General features: G+C 40.3%; 1 protein-coding gene across 2 annotated transcripts; it reads left to right on the plus strand.

Moving 5' to 3' along the window:
• The first annotated feature begins 247 nt into the window (after nucleotides 1–247).
• On the plus strand, nucleotides 248–16,723 carry SETD9 (SET domain containing 9). Of its 2 annotated transcripts, none has more exons than XM_065406526.1 (6): nucleotides 248–302; nucleotides 1,645–2,009; nucleotides 3,589–3,712; nucleotides 4,853–4,968; nucleotides 6,192–6,297; nucleotides 16,486–16,723. In XM_065406526.1, the coding sequence occupies exons 2-6, from the start codon at nucleotides 1,760–1,762 to the stop codon at nucleotides 16,505–16,507; spliced, it is 618 nt and encodes a 205-aa protein (XP_065262598.1). In that variant the 5' UTR covers nucleotides 248–302; nucleotides 1,645–1,759; the 3' UTR covers nucleotides 16,508–16,723. The 2 variants fall into 2 exon arrangements, with proteins under 2 accessions (XP_065262598.1, XP_065262597.1); XM_065406525.1 differs by lacking the exon at nucleotides 16,486–16,723 and adding an exon at nucleotides 13,234–13,596.
• Nucleotides 16,724–17,004: the final 281 nt, after the last annotated feature.

The following is a 17,004-nucleotide window of genomic DNA, read 5'->3' on the forward strand; positions in this document are numbered from 1 at the left end:
TGATCTTACCATATTACAGAATCCAATTCTGAATAAAGTCGGAAACTAGAAGCGTAAGATTGTAGATTCTAATCTTGCTATTCTCACACCTTTGTAAAAGAAAAGTCAAAAAGTAACTACGAAATCAAGAGTTTTCATGTCATCAATTTTAAGTGTTCAACCTAGTAGCTGAAAAAGTTTGGAAATTGTTGTTCTTGGGTTTTATTTATGCTCTAAAATTCTTTCTTAACAGCCAGTTCAGGTGGGACTAGATGAGAATGAGACATCAAAAATTTTCAGAAGTGCCCAAGTGACTCAGAAGTGTCCAAGTGACTTAGACAGGTAAGTCCCATTTTCAAAAGTGACTTAGGCACCTAAGGTGAGATTCACAAGGTGGACTTTAGTGTCCTTTGCCACTTTAGGCTCCTAAATCCAAAATTTAGATCCTCAGAAACACCCTCAGCTGTGGCCTAACCCTGTAGGCACTGAAGTTTCCATGTTTTTTTTTGTGACAAAGGGCTTATCTGGTTTAGACACCTGACTCTAGGAGAGGGTTCATGGCTGTGAATCCCGAGTGGAGAGAGGAGCCTCCCTTTAGCCCAGAGTTAGGCTATGTCTATGCTGGCAATTGAACGACAAAACTTTTGTCTTTCAGAGGTGTTAACCCCCCCACCTCAAAAAGACAAAAGTTTTGCCGCAACAAGTGCCAGTGTGAACAGTGTGTTGTCGGCAGGAGAGCCAACCAACAGCGGCTACACTGCACGACTTTTAGCGACACGGCTGTGGCGACACGGCCATGTTGCTAAAAGCTGTGTAGTGTAGACATAACCGTAGACATCTAACTCCCTTTGAGGGGCTGGCCTCTCCCCATAGCTTGTCTTACTGGCTCATTTGGGTGGCTCCCCATTTAGCACAGTGGTTTCTGTTAATTCCTTCTTAGGTGCCTACCTGTCCCCATGCATTGTATAGGGAGCCCGGCCACCTCCCTCAGGGCTATGAATCCCACTTGGCAGCGGGGGCCACTAGGTACTGCAAATGCTCAGCCTAAGTCCTTCTTTTGAATATCACCCTTAGGAACCTAACTTTCTCACTGACTTTCAATGAGATTAAGGCTCCTAAGCACCTACGTCTCTTTAGAAAATGGGACTTAGGCTCCTTTGTAATTCAGGTATTTTTGAAAATTTTACCCATCGTTTGCATCAAAATTTAAACCAGTCTTTTTAACAATGCTATAACCAATGCACAAAAGTAGCCAGATGAGTAATATTTCTTTTTAAATTCTACAAGATCAATCAGGCCTCTTTTTAATAGTAAAATTACTTGAATGTTGTTCTAAGAAATATATATTAGAGCCTCACTAATCAGCACACTGTTTAATCTGCATAGCAACTGTTACTTTCTTCACCACTTAGCACAGGTATAATGAGCAATGTATTGTAATGAGGTATCATTAAGATTCAAAGCTTGCATAGGCCATCGGCCTGCATTTTCAAAAATGCATGTACAATTCAAGGTTGCATATGCATGAAAGAATATCCTTCTGTATTGCTTGTTTCAGCCATGTAACGTAAAAGCAATCAAGTGCTTTTTGTTGCCATAAAATTTCTAACTGTCAGTTTTTATAGGAAAACTTGATGCTAGAATATTTTTTCTCTTCTGCCACAGGACCATCCGATACGTACCAGAAAAATCCAAAGACAAAATTATCTCTGATGAAGATGTCCTTGAAACACTGCTGAAAATCTTTAAAGCTCTGTTCGTAAATAACTTTAGTAGACAAATGGACTTCCTTGCCTTACTTCCAGAAGTTAAATCCGAATATCTGAAATTACTGACTCTTCAGTATAAGAGATCAAAAACAACTGGTTACAACCATCAAAGTCAAAATATCTTTAATCCAGAAGAAGTTCTGTTTAATACATTAGGGTTCAGTATTACTCGAGATCAGAGTTCACTGATTTCTGCTGGAACAGGAGTCTTTGTTACCAAAGGTTTTGTGCCAAAAGGGGCAGTTGTATCTATGTATCCTGGTAATGAAACACTTTTTGTCATTTTTCCAAATAAGTTAAACATGATTTCTAACTACGTGGTTACTGATTGCATGACTGAATTGGTATCTCAATTTTAACTTTTTTAGCATTTTAACTTTGATACTTTGCCAAAATCACAGGTTAATATTTGTAAAGGTATTTCCACGTGTAAACTGATTTGGAAAGCTTTTGGTGATAAGAAAAAAGATATTTCATGTTCTCTGAGTACCCAAGATCTGGTTTGAATTGGTAGAAAATTTGTCCCTGATTTCTGTAAGCACTAATGCACATGAGTAATTTTATGCATGTGAGCAATCCCATGTAATTCAATGAACCAGCTCATGTTCATAAAGTTGTTTATATGCATAAGTGTTTGCAGGATTGAGTCTATTAATCTCTCTATCGATATCAGTGGGCAATATAGAAAATTTTCACAGCACAAAGATATATTTATAAAATTAAGAATGAAAGTAGTATGTACAAGACCAGAATAGGGGAAAAATGGGACTTCTTACGTTGCTCCAACTCCTTGTCTCTTGGAGTGTCATTAAGCTTACTTTGCTTAACAACATTTTTAGTTCTGTTAGCACTTCAGAGCCAATACAGCTGTCTGAGAGCAAGCTGAATTCTGTTCTGCTGTGAACATCAACACAATCACCAGTTAAATTCTTAATGCAGAATATTTATTGCGATTGGTGATGTAAGAGGCAGAAATCGATAATCAAATCCCAGGATGAGTTTGAGTTGGCAGTTAGGAACATCAGCCTAAATTTTCATCTCTTGTTGGGACCATTTGTGCTTCTCTGATGGTAGAATCTGGACTTAGCTGGGTAGCTGAGAATTACCCTGCTGTAGGGGAGTTCTCACCTGGTATAAAGTGGTATAGCCAGTTCTGTAGCCAACTGCTCCCCCCAGTGGAGATACAGGGAAGGGGAGCAGGGCAGAGTGGAGTATGCATGGCCTACACCTATTCTGTGTCTCAGTTGGTTTATGGTCCTGACCTAGGCCTGGTCTACACTAACCCCCCACTTCAAACTAAGGTACGCAAATTCAGCTACGTTAATAACGTAGCTGAATTCGAAGTACCTTAGTTCGAACTTACCGCGGGTCCAGACGCGGCAGGCAGGCTCCCCCGTCGATGCCGCGTACTCCTCTCGCCGAGCTGGAGTACCGGCGTCGACGGCGAGCACTTCCGGGGATCGATCCGGGATCGATTTATCGCGTCTAGACAAGACGCGATAAATCGATCCCAGAAGATCGATTGCTTACGGCCGGACCAGGAAGTAAGTGTAGACCTGCCCCTAGAGAGACGATAGCCAATTAGCTTAAGTTAGAGCAGCTTCTAAGCTCTAAGATGGTGGCACAGATGTACCATGAGAGGGCAACTGCTGGACTGGGGAAACATCAGTTCTGTCTGTTCTTTCAAAATTATTAATAGCAGTTTATAAACTGAGGAAAGAATAATCTTATCCCTCTGCCACCTTTAGCCTCCGTCTGGGAGGCTGGATCATGACTACTAACCCCGTTTTGACACTTTTATTTATTGCCTTCTAAAATATCCATGTCTGTCTTACAACAGGTACAGTATATCAAAAGTATGAGCCCATCTTTTTCCAGTCCATTGGCAATCCATTTATTTTTAGATGCATAGATGGTGTACTTATTGATGGGAATGATAAAGGAATATCAAAAGCGGTGTACAGGTAAGCAATCAAAAGAAATAAGAGAACAAAAATCAGTTCACGTATTGAAAGGTATTATGGTTATCTAATCACATTATCTGAAACCAAATTAGTTGGATTTATCTGACTTACCAAATAAAATAAGTATCATGTATTGTAATATAAGATGCAGTGCAGTTAGTCTATTCTCTTGTAATGAGGCTGGAAGCTATTGGCTGTGATATATTAATATCACGTCGTGTGTCAGTCTGTACATTTGACCAGACGCACTTTGCTGAAAACTGATGCTTAAATAGCTGTGATTTTTTTATAAGGAAAATATGCTTAAATCTAGGTCTGATTCCGTATAAAGTTGTAAAAGTATATTTTCAGGTTTCTAATTACATCTGGTTGATGGAAAGAAAAGAAAATCTTTCCATGTCACGGAGCATGAACTCTGTGGTACCAAGGGGCATATTATCTCGCCCTAAATTGCCTTTAAAAAGCATTGAATAAAGCAGGACTGCAGAAGAGTAAGTCTGTACTTGGAGTAGCCTAGGGGCTAACATGCACTTTACCAAATTTTAGTTTCCAGGGAAATTCAATTTACAGCAACATCTGTGCAGAATGTAAACGTCACACATCCAAAATAGAATTAACAATAACGACCAGGAAACAACCTGAAAGGACAGTCCCCTTGTATCTAGTTTGGGTTCTGGGAACAAGTCTGAGGCTTACCTTGTAGTGGCCCTTCTCCACGCAGCCCAAAAGGGAAATTAAATGTAATGATATTTCTTTAAAGATGGTGCGTTTGGGGGTATTTTTTGCTTATTGTAAGAATGCCCTCATTTCAGCTTCTCTGGTAGATTCTGTTTTATTTAGTCCTTGCGGTTTTGATAGAAACCATATATTCCAAAGCCGGAAGGGACCACTGTGATAATCTAGTTTGACTTCCTGCATAACACAGCTATATTGTTTAATATTCTCTTTTTAAAGGATCAGCCTCTTTTGAATAATCTATTGCCTGAATGCCGATTTTATACTCTAATGAATCAGTCAAATGCTGTTGGGGAAATGTAACCTAAGCTAACTTGTGTGTATTTCCAGAAGTTGAAATAATGGTCAAAAGAAGCATCAAGAAAGTAAACCTATATTTCTAGTTAATATTGTGACTCCTTTCAGATCATGCAGCAAGAGGGATCAACTTGGTCCTTTTCAAATGAGTGACATCACTTGGCTCACACCTGCTGTGCAAAATCCACTGGCAGTAGGGCAGTATGTTAACAACTGTTCACACAGTAAGTTGGAAGGTAGAATTCCTAATCTCCAAGCTGACTTTAAATGTGGAAATGACTTTTGTTGGGGGTGGAGCACTGTAATTGATAAAGAATGGTACTCCATCCAGCAGTGACCTTTTCAAAGAGGCCCAAACACACTTGATGGTGTAGCAGAGGTTCTCAGGCTGAAATTTCCAGTCATTAATGGGAATTGGGTATCCAAATCTGCAAGGGCAGCTTTGAAAATCTAATGTTTGTAGGGTCTGCTAATGCCTAGTGGTCTGTCCTGCTAGTCTGCAGAATTCAACATTTTGAAAACAAAAGCAGTAAACTTGGACTGTAGGGGAAAGGAAATCCATGGACTGGTCCCTCTTATGAAGTGGTCTACAGAATGGAATAGTTGGAGAACCTCTTATTGCATAATGTTGTTACGACATAATTCGTCTGAAAATTAATTTGGCAATCCCAATGCATGGTAAACATTTTTGAATGAAAGCTTTTTTACATCACAGTTCACTTACTGACTATAAAAGGGTTTTTTGATTAAGGAAGTCTCAAATCTATATGCAACAGATGAGTTCAGCAACCTCTTTGTTAATTAATATGACTACACTGTGGGATACAGAGAGTGGGGCAACTTACCCTAATGCCCTTCCTCAATACAAAATATATAACTATAAAATTCTGAGAGACTGGATCACTCATGGGATTGGTTGTGAGATAGGAAGTGTTTCATGGTCCCCAGAGACTCTGCCTGTGAAATGAGTGGGGATCTCAGTGCATTGCCCAGGAATAGGTATCCACATCATAAATAAACCATTACACAAGTGCCACCAATGTAGGCATCCTGACCAGAAAGGCTAAGGCGTGAATGGTCCTAAAGATAGAACTAGGTATTATTGATGCTGTAAGCTCCATTCTGAGCTATGCAAGCTGGGCACCCTGGTGGTCCAATGGATAACAAGAACTGCTATTTAGTTAAATTAGGCTGAACTTGACCCCTGCTCAGGGGGCCAACACAAGGCCTACGCACCACTTAAGCTCTCAAAATAGGGTTTAAATGGGGCTTATGCGGTGCATAGGTCTTGTGCTGGCTCTCACCACAGGGGTGAATTTCACTCATAATGAGCACAGCTAGTACTTTTTTCAGAAGAATACTTTGCATTTACATATATAAACTGCATACCAATTTCAGTCCTGTATAAGAATTTCTTTTTTTCCCCTCTCCCTCCACCTTCCCCCAGACAAGGCAGCCAATGTCTGTTATCAGGAGTTTGATGTGCCTGAATATTTTCCAATAGAACTGAAACAGTATCTTCCGAACATCACCTACAGCCATGACATGCTTATGTAAGTACACTTATACATTTTCATAGCATTCAAAAAGCCAAATTAGTCAGTGAACAAAGTTCATCCCTGCTGAGGTGAGCTACACAAAAACACAGCCCTGTTAAGAAAGAGTTAGCTTTTATAAGGGAACCTCTTTTATACCTGCACTTATCAGCATAGCTCTGGGGATGAATTTTGTTAAGCTAGTACTAGAGCTGTCAAAGAACAATTTGTGAATTCCACTGAAACAGTAGTTATATTTTTGATTGTATTGTAGACAATCACAGGAGTGCCTTTAACTTTAATTCAAATGTAAATTTAAAATTTGGGCAATATTCCTTATCAGATTATATCCCTTTTAAAGTACGTGATATTTAGTTAGCATCATCCTCTTAATGTCCCTCTCTTCCAATTCACTCTAGATAAGAGTGCAAGCGGATGAGTTTGCTAGAGGAAATCCACAATATCTTTATATTCAGGCAGATGCAATTTGAAACTACTAGAGTTACAAACTCTGGCAAAATAAAGACTGTGATAGAAAGGGCAATTGATCTAGCTGAATAGTCACAAAATCCTAGCTATGAACTGAGATCTTGAAATTTATTCTTTACAAAGAATCTGGAAACATTCATTTTTTGAAATCTGAGAGAATTCACAGCAGGATGAAAACCTGAACAGATTCCAGCATCAATTCTGTTTTTGAATGCAGTGAGCTGCTAATCTGGTCAAGTGGCTCGAGTGCTTCTTGATCTTAGAGATTGGAGAACCTATCACCTTCTTCAGACTTAAATATATTCTAGAATTCAAAGTTGTAGGTGGATCAGCTAAAACTTTTCATGAGGTTCTGGAGCTATTTCAGAATGCTGGTTTTGGGGGAGAGAGTGGTTGGCAATATCACGGAAGAGACTGTATCACTAATCTCAGACAAAAGATTTAGTTAAGGCAAAATTAAAGATGAGAATATGTATCAGTAATTTAAGGGTAAATAAAGAATGTAGTTGAATTTCTTGGCTTTTTGTCCCTAAAGTTAAGATAACATACAAACCCAAATATTTGACAAGTATGGAAATTCACCATAAACAGACCCAACCTACCTTAAATTTACCTGCTTAGGGCTCATCTACAGTTGGAAATTACAGCAGAGATTTGACTGCCCAATTCCTATTAATTTTAAATCCAGATTCCTTCTGTGACTTTTAAAATCTCATCCTACATCATAGACTTTAAGGTCAGAAGGGACCATAATGATCATCTTGTCTGACCTCCTGCACAACACAGGCCACAGAATCTCACCCACCCACTCCTGTATCAAACCCTTAACCTATGTCTGAGCTATTGAAGTCCTCAAATCGTCGTTTAAAGACTTCAAGGTGCAGAGAATTCTCCAGCAAGTGACCCCTGCCCCACACTGCAGAGGAAGACGAAAAAAACCCAGGGCCTCTGACAATCTACCCTGGAGGAAAATTCCTTCCTGACCCCAAATATGGTGATCAGCTAAACCCTGAGCATGTGGGCAAGACTCACCAGCCAGACACCCAGGAAAGAATTCTCTGTAGTAACTCAGATACCACCCCATCACAGGCCATTAGGCATATTTACCGCTAATAGTCAAAGATCAATTAATTGCCAAAATTAGGCTATTCCATTATACCATCCCCTCCATAAACTTATCAAGCTTAGTCTTGAAGCCAGATATGTCTTTTGCCCCCACTGCTCCCCTTGGAAGGCTGTTCCAGAACTTCACTCCTCAGATGGTTAGAAACCTTCGTCTAATTTCAAGTCTAAACTTCCTGATGGCAGTTTATATCCATTTGTTCTCCCTCCCTGATATTTATCCCTCTGATATATATATATAGATATATAGATATAGAGATATAGATATATAGAGAGAGAGAGAGAGAGAGGAAAAAAAAAAAAAAAAAAGTCCTATCTCCCCTCAGCCTTCTTTTGGTTAGGCTAAACAAGCCGAGCTCTTTGAGTCTCCATTCCTCAGATCATCCTAGTAGCCCTTCTCTGTACCTGTTCCAGTTTAATTCATCCTTCTTAAACATGGGAGACCAGAACTGCACACAGTATTCCAGATGAGGTCTCACCAGTGCCTTGTATATCGGTACTAACACCTCCTTATCTCTACTGGAAATACCTCGCCTGATGCATCCCAAGACCGCATTAGCTTTTTTCCCAGCCATGTCACATTGGTGACTCATAGTCATCCTGTGATCAACCAATACTCCGAGGTCCTTCTCCTCCTCTGTTACTTCTAAATGATGAGTCCCCAACTTATAACACAAATTCTTGTTATTAATTCCTAAATGCATGACCTTGCACTTTTCACTATTAAATTTCATCCTATTACTATTACTCCAGTTTACAAGGTCATCCAGATCTTCCTGTATGATATCCCGGTCCTTCTCTGTATTGGCAATACCTCCCAGCTTTGTGTCATCCGCAAACTTTATTAGCACATTTTGTGCCAAGGTCAGTAATAAAAAGATTGGTCCCAAAACCGATCCCTGAGGAACTCCACTAGTAACCTCCCTCCAGCCTAACAGTTCACCTTTCAGTATGACCAGTTGTAGTCTCGCCTTTAACCAGTTCATTATCCACCTTTCCGTTTTCATATTGATCCCCATCTGTTCCAATTTAGCTAATAATTCCCCATGTGGAACCGTATCAAATGCCTTACCTAAATCGAGGTAAATTAGATCCACTGCGTTTCCTTTGTTTAAAAGATCTGTTACCTTCTCAAAGAAGAAGATCAGGTTAGTTTGACACTATCTACCTTTTGTAAAACCATGTTGTATTTTGTCCCAAATACCATCGACCTCACTGTCAACTACGTTCTCCTTCAAAATTCTTTCCAAGACCTTGCATACTATAGATGTCAAATTAACAGGCCTGTAGTTACCCGGATCACTTTTTTTCCTTTCTTAAAAATAGGGACTGTGTTAGCACTTATCCAGTCATACGGTACAACCCCTGAGTTTACAGATTCATTAAAAATTCTTGATAATGGGCTTGGAATTTCATGTGCCAGTTCCTTTAATATTCTTGGATGAAAATTATCTGGGCCCCCCGATTTAGTCCCATTAAGCTGTTCGAGTTTGGCTTCTACCTCGGATGTGGTAATATCTACCTCCATATCCTCATTCCCATTTGTCATCCTACCATTATTCCTAAGCTCCTCATTAAAGACTGAGGCAAAGTATTTGTTTAGATATTGGGCCATGCCTAGAGGGATAGCTCAGTGGTTTGAGCATTGGCCTGCTAAACCCAGGGTTGTGAGTTCAATCCTTGAGAGGGCCACTTAGGGATCTGGGGCAAAATCAGTACTTGGTCCTGCTAGTGAAGGCAGGGGGCTGGACTTGATGACCTTTCAAGGTCCCTTCCAGTTCTAGGAGATGGGATATCTCCATTAATTTATTTATTTTTATTTTTTTAACCTCCACTCCATCCTCAATGTTTAGCGGTCCCACTTCTTTCTTTGTTTTCTTATTTATATGGCTATAGAATCTTTTACTATTGGTTTTAATTCCCTTTGCAAGGTCTAACTCTACATGGCATTTGGCCTTTCTCATTTTATCCCTACGTGTTCTGACCTCAATAAGGTAGGTTTCCTTGCTGACCCCTCCCATCTTCCACTCCTTGTAGGCTTTCTGCTTTTTCTTAATCACCGCTCTGAGATGCTTGCTTATCCAGCTTGGTCTACAATTCCGGCCTATGAATTTTTTCCCCTTTCTTGGGATGCAGGCTTCTAATAGTTTCTGCAACCTTGACTTGAAGTAATTCCAGGCCGCCTCTGCCTTTAGATCCACAAGTTCTTGAGTCCAATCCACTTCCCTAACTAATTTCCTTAATTTTTTAAAGTTAGCACTTTTGAAATCAAAAACCCTAGTCACAGATCTATTTTTGTTTATCCTTCAATTTAGTTTGAACTGAATTAGCTCATGATCACTCGAACCAAGGTTGTTCCCTACAACCATTTCTTCTATGAGGTCCTCACTACTCACCAAAACCAAATCTAAAATGGCATCCCCTCTTGTTGGTTCAGCAACTACTTGGTGAAGGAATCCATCAGCTATCACATCCAGGAAAATCTGAGCCCTATTATTTACTAGCACTTGTCCTCCAGTCTGTATCTGGGAAGTTAAAGTCTCCCATGATCACACAATTCCCATTAGTATTTACTTCATTAGTGAGGTCTCTATCCATATCCAAATCACATCCTAGTGGTCTGTAGCACACCCCAAGCACTATCCCATGGGAGGCTCTAGTAGCTTTCTTCCCCAATATGATTTTTGCCCAGACAGACTCTGTCTTATCCATTCCATCACTTTTTATTTCTTTACAGTCTACCTCATCATTGATATACAATGCTGCTACACCACCTTTGCTTTTATTTCTGTCTTTCCTAAACAGCACATACCCTTCAATACCTGTACTCCAGTCATGACTATTATTCCACCATGTTTCTGTTATCCCTATATCATCTGGTTTCACTTTCTGCACCAGTAACTCTAGTTCCTCCATTTTGTTACTTAGGCTCCTCGCATTGGTCTATAAACATCTTAATTTTTGTTGTTTGGCTTTGCTCACATTCTTTACCCGATTAGGCACAGACATTCTACCACCAGTATCACTATTAGATTGGTATCTACACTACCCTTCCTCCTTATGTCCATTCTCCTACCCACGGCTGTATCCTTTCTTACTTCGTTTTCTTCCCTCTCAATGTTAAAATCTGGCGTGGAGATTACTTGGACATCTCCCAACCATCTCCCTCAAATTCCTAGTTTAAAGCTCTCTTAATTAGTTGTGCCAGCCTCCAACCTAGAAATCTATTTCCCTCCCTACTCAGGTGAAGTCCATCCCGAGACAATAGTCCTCTGGCCTCCCAGTGGCCATACATCCCAAAGCCCTCCTTATAGCACCACTGCCTGAGCCATCTGTTGATCATCATAATCTTGTCACACCTTTGTTGCCCTTTTCTAGGAACAGGCAGAATCCTACTGAAGATCACCTGAGCCTCAATTTCCTTAACCATCTTCCCCAGCCTGGCATAGTCTCCCTTGATATGTTCCAGCGAGAATCTAGCTGTATCATTTGTTCCCACATGAAGGACAATCAGTGGATTCTTTCCTGCTCCCATTAGGATCCTCTTCAGCCTCAGGTCCACATCCCGTATCTTAGCACCCGGCAGACAGCACACCCTTCTGTTCTCTGGATCAGCTTTGGTTACAGGCCTGTCTATTCTTCTCAGTAAGGAGTCCCCAATCACGTAGACCTGCCTTTTCCTAGTGATGGTGCGATTCTCCAGTCTATCCCCTGTTCCCTCTGGCTGCAAGTCCTCTCAATTCCTATTCTCCCTTGCAATTCTCTGCAACCCATCCCATATCCTCCTGGGGCTCATATTTGGTGTTATCTCCATTGACTTTTCCCCTCTTCCTATAGGGCTAGCTGCTCTTCTCTTCTTCCTTGCCCTCTCACCTTCAGCGACGACCTGCTGTGCCCCTTCTTCATTTTCCAGGTCTTCAAACCTGTTCCTGAGCTCTGTTTCTCCTTCACCTAGCCTGTCTTTACTTCTGCCTGGTTCTCTTAGTCACATGCTTCCACTGTTCACTTTCCTCACCCAGCAGTCTCCCCTCAGAGTTCTTTGGTCCTGCTTCCATCTGCAAGTCTGAGCTTTTCCCTTCAGCCTCCTCATGTCTTTGCTCCATCATTTGCTCGAACCCCCTTCTAAACTCAGAGTTTCCACCTGCATCTCTAATCCTCGGATCTTTTCTTCCATCAGCTCTATCAAGCGGCACTTCATGCAGACAAAACTCTTTTCAGGTACCCCTTCCAGGATCATGTACATGCCGCAGCTTCCACATCCAGTCATCTTCATTGTGTCTTCCACTGCTTGGGTCACTACCACTGCTGCCTCTGTATCTGTCATAGCCTTCTCACCTAAGTCCTGTTAGTCCGGGAAACACAAACCAAACCACCACCCCCACAACAAAACAAACCCCCCACAAGCACCAAAACACTGCCAGAACACCACACACTCCCTTCACTAGCCTGTCTGTTCCTCTGCCTGCCTCTTAGTCTCTCCCCTCCCAACTTCCCTTGCAAACTCCCCTGTTTACAGCTCTGTTTGCTGGCATCTGGGCCGCTGCCTGACTACCTTTTATAGGACCCCTAGTCAGAGAAGCCCCGCCCCCTAATCAGGACTCAGCTTCTCTCCCAGCACACTGCCCCTACCAGCCTCTACACATACACATACAAATAGCTACACATACCTTCTCCTCCAACAGAACTCCCACTCCCCTGTTTACAGCCCTTGAAGAGTTGAGATAACGTACATGACAGTAATACTACTTGGCACTTAGCATAGACAGGACTCTCACATTTAATATTGTGCCAGCTAGTTGTGATTCAGCCTAGGGTTCACCATGTCCAGCTGACACGATGTTAAACACAACAGCAGCTTTTGATCCATAAACTAAGGCTTGTGGAAAAGCTACCACTCTAGTCATATGTCCTGGTAGGACAAGGACTTCAGCTGACTGGTCTCCTCTCCAGGGGTGGCTTGCCTGAGTGTAGGTTTATCTGCAATTGGTGGTAGGTGTGTGTAGAACAATGCCCTTGTGCTTGATCATCCTTGCCATAGCCCCTGCCCTGTCTGCTTTAGTATCTTTTCCTCACATCATGACAAAGTCTTTTGTTTGTGTATACAGCCTGTCTACTTTGTAACAGTATTTACATGTAAATGTTTTCTGTGCTTTTCTATTGTTAAAGGTTGAAATTGGACACGAGTATAGCCTATCATTTGACAGCTATATTTACACCGTATCAAAGGATTTCCAGTTCTTCTGTGTGAACTAAAATTAATATAGCCATAACCAGTCTTAGCATCTTACCATGATCAGTTTAAAAAATTGTGAAATGCCCCTTTTTACTTCTCTTGTTTTGCAGCCCCTTGAGGTGTGTGGTTCTTGTCACTCTCAGAGAGATTAAGCAAGGAGAAGAGCTTTTTTCTAATTACTACACCATTGTCAACTGAATCAATGAAACCATGGATTAAAGAATTCTTTGCCATTAAGATATTTATTGTGTGTACACTTGGCATCTGTGTAATGGAGAGCTGTGCTTTCCAATTAAAAATGGGCTACAAAGCTATATTTTCATGTAAATATTACTTCAATTTTGATACAGTTGTGGAGGTTTGCAGCTGTTTACATCATTAAGTTTACCGATGCTAATGATACTGCTAGTTTAATTGGTTTTCAGCTAACTGCACAATAGCTCATTAAATTAAAATCTAGTTTCTGAATATGCTATTTCATCTTCTGTTTTGTCTATATGCACATCACTGTGATCCATTTTAAACCTCTAACTCATTCTGCTGTTCTTGCTATAATGGACATAATTTGTACAAAACATCTCCTTTCAGTAAAGTATGTCTGCTTCAATTGTGTTTCTAAGGGGATCCTCTGCACACCACAATTTTTCATAATTGCTGGTGCAATTAGATCATATTAATGGAACATTACATTTTGAAAAATAAGTTCCACTCTTACTGCCCCCTTTTTTTATAGCAGTAGCTTTCCCTACACATTTCTGAAGTGTGCCGTTTCACATGGTGTTTTGAAAGACTATTTTCAACCACAGTTTAACTAAACTTATGCCAGCGAAGTGTCTTTTTGAAAGCGTCTAATATTTTTGCTAACGTGATCATTCCCCAACACAATTTCTTTGAAGCACTATTTGAAAATTTTATTTTCATAAACTCTAGAGAATGTTTCAGACTTTAGGTCTGGTGAAGCAATGTATGATTCCCGCAGCCTTTATTCCAAAGCTGCAAGCAAACCTCCCATTTTGTTTTGTGGGTAGGGTCAGAACACAGCCCTGGTTCCAATACATGCCATTTCCCTTCACAGTGCTAACGTTAAACAGGAAGCAGGGTGGTCTGCTATTCTCACCAGTGTCCAGTCTCCTCTTCAGAGGCCAACCTGGGAACCCGCTTCCCTTCTTTGCCATTTGATCTTCTCACCTCATCTGAGACTGAATCATGAATTGCTTTAGAGGGGCCTAGTCGTAGCAGAAGATTGCTAAGTGCAAGGCCATCTCCTCAAGAAATCAGAGCAAGCAGCAGAGCTGGTTGACCTCTGAAGAAGAGCCTGGAGGCCAAGGACAGTAACCAGTGCCTTCTCTTTCACCCCCAAGAAGACAGTGCAGCTCTCAGACTCTGTGGCTATTGTATCTTCTTGTGTGTTTGGCACAAAGTGAAGTTTACAGCCATATAGAAATTACTAGTCTCGGCATTTTAGAAGAACTAGGTCTCATCTATGTTTAATCTCCAAGCATCAGTGCAACCCAAAGCCATTAATTGTCATCATCCTACTTGTATGTTAATAGTGTTAAGAAATTATCGTTTGAAGTATACTCATCTTAAAACTATGGAGGTCACATTTACTGGTGTTTTACTCAGAATGGCTTCCTTATTCCAGCACTGCTAGCTCTGAATGTTATAAGGTAATTTAGGACTGCAGGCCCTCAGCTGCATTCTGCAGAGTGTGAGCAGAACACATGGGGCTGGCTCCTCCTTGTTAATGCTGCTGAAAATGAGAAACCAGCTAAACAGCCTTCTTAGGGCCTGCTCCTATGTAAGAGGAAGCAAGAGGTCTCATAAGAACCTGGACTAGATCTGGCAGTGGCAGCAAATATCTCCCTGCTGGTAGCTGGAGAGAACCAAAAACTACGCTTAGGAGAGCAGAACCAGCAGCAGGATACAGCTGTGAGCTACCAGACACACCCAGGAGGTAAATCAAGGTGGTGAGAAGCTGGGCAGGTGGTTAAGCAGACATGAGGGGATGGAGAAAGATACAAGAACAATGCAGTAAAGTGGGAGGACATGAAATGGTTTTACATACAATCATGAAATTTGTGCATTCTTTAGATTTCTGTTACTTAGCTACACAAAGGAAACACAGGCCCTTATTTTATAAAATCTTAATCATTGTTTCAGTAAATGCTGCTGTTTAAAGGCTAATGGAGTAGACTAGAAGATAATGTAGGATTGTTAGTAAATTACCAGCATGACAACAAATCAGATTTCTAAAAACATAATCCAATGGCTGGAAGTTGAAGCTATACAAATTCAGAATGGACATAAGGTATACATTTTTGATAGACTAATTAACCATTGGAACAATTTACCAAGGATTGTTGGAGAATTCTCCATCACTGACAATTTTTAAAGCAAGAAGGGATGTTTTTCTAAAAGATCTGCTCTTAGAATTATTTTGGGGATGTTCTTAGGCCGTGTTATACTGGAGGTCAGACTAGATGATCACCATATTTTCTTTGGGCTTTGGAATCTATGAATAATACAATAAACAATTTCTCTGTTGGATGTATAATCTGTGAAGATGACTGGTTAATTCTAATTGGAAGTCCCTCAAAAATTGGAGCATTCTTGTGCTAATTAATTCTAAGTTCTTGTCCATTAGTAGTAGTGTAGGGAAAGGATAAGTAGTGCAAAGACTAAAAATGTAAGACCATTTTAAATTACTCATCCTTGTTCAGTAAGGTCCTCTTCCCAAATAGCAGGCTGTTAGTCAGCTCCTAACACGCAAATAAAAATGATGTATTAGTGCCAGGATACAATTAATATATTTAGGACCAATGCCTAACAAGCATCATGAATTACATTGAGTAAATACAATTCTTTAGAAACTCTTTAAGCACTTAGTTTCAAATTACCCATACAAAGATCTAATACTTCCAAGGCAGTGTGAGTAATTGACCTTTCAATGACATTCCAAAATCTTAATTAGGAACATCAATTTGACTAGTTCAAATCTTTTCCATATCCTGAGCAGAATTTGTTATACAATAATAAGCACAATGTATCTACTCTGCCATAATTGTTTGTCATATAGATGCACTTCCTGTTGAAGACAGACATGAAGTGATTGCTGTCTTAGATCTGATTTAAGAAGTAAGATTTGATATGTGATAGATTACAAATTGGGTGGTAACCTAGGGGAAAGAGTCTGGCAAACTTTACAACCAATTTTATTTCTTTACAAGTCTTCCATTTTGATTCTTATAGGATGCTTTTTGGACACATCAAATATGCAGCTATAATTTTAGTTTTGACCGTTGTTTCTTACAACACTTCACTTTCTCTTAATTCCTTTATTACTGCCTTTCCATTTCTAGGTGTATCCTGCTTGGTTTCTGATAGCTGTAAGCATAATTAATTGTATGCACCCTGATTGGTATTTAAGTTTGTGGTTAAAATAGATATTAGCTTGATTCTTAGCAACAAAGGGTCTCTGTCTTGCATACTCTAAATCGTGGTTTCTCAAATTCAACCTTTACAGTATAACTCATTCTATCAGGGAGTTATGTAGTCTAGTTGCTTAGTTTTGTAATTACTGTCTCAGAAATTATATCGCAATATACAAAAGAATGTGTAGTGTCTACTCATTTATTCAGCTTACATAAAAGAGTGGAAGCAACTGAAAGAGAAAGTCCTCTGTTCTTTCAGACCAGACCAGCCTAAGAGTCAAAGGGGACAAAGCAAAAAGATCCTCTTTTCATCCATGCGACAGTAAGTTTAGGCAGCAGCTGCACTTGCATTTCCTCTGATGGACTCTCTTTCAGGCTAAAAGGAGGGATCAAGTAAGTCACTTTGTGTAGTGCGATAACAGTGGAAACAGTAGACTCCACCCCTTA

This window comes from Emys orbicularis, chromosome 6, assembly GCF_028017835.1.
Source record: "Emys orbicularis isolate rEmyOrb1 chromosome 6, rEmyOrb1.hap1, whole genome shotgun sequence".
Taxonomy (NCBI): Eukaryota; Metazoa; Chordata; order Testudines; family Emydidae; genus Emys; species Emys orbicularis.

Excerpts from the sequence above, each read along its gene's own strand:
- SETD9 (XM_065406525.1), top strand. The coding sequence starts at position 1,760 with ATGGACTTCCTTGCCTTACTTCCAGAAGTTAAATCCGAATATCTGAAA. Across the intron at positions 4,969-6,191 it reads TGTTAACAACTGTTCACACA|ACAAGGCAGCCAATGTCTGT; the intron begins GTAAGTTGGAAG and ends ACCTTCCCCCAG. Across the intron at positions 6,298-13,233 it reads TACAGCCATGACATGCTTAT|CCCCTTGAGGTGTGTGGTTC; the intron begins GTAAGTACACTT and ends CTTGTTTTGCAG.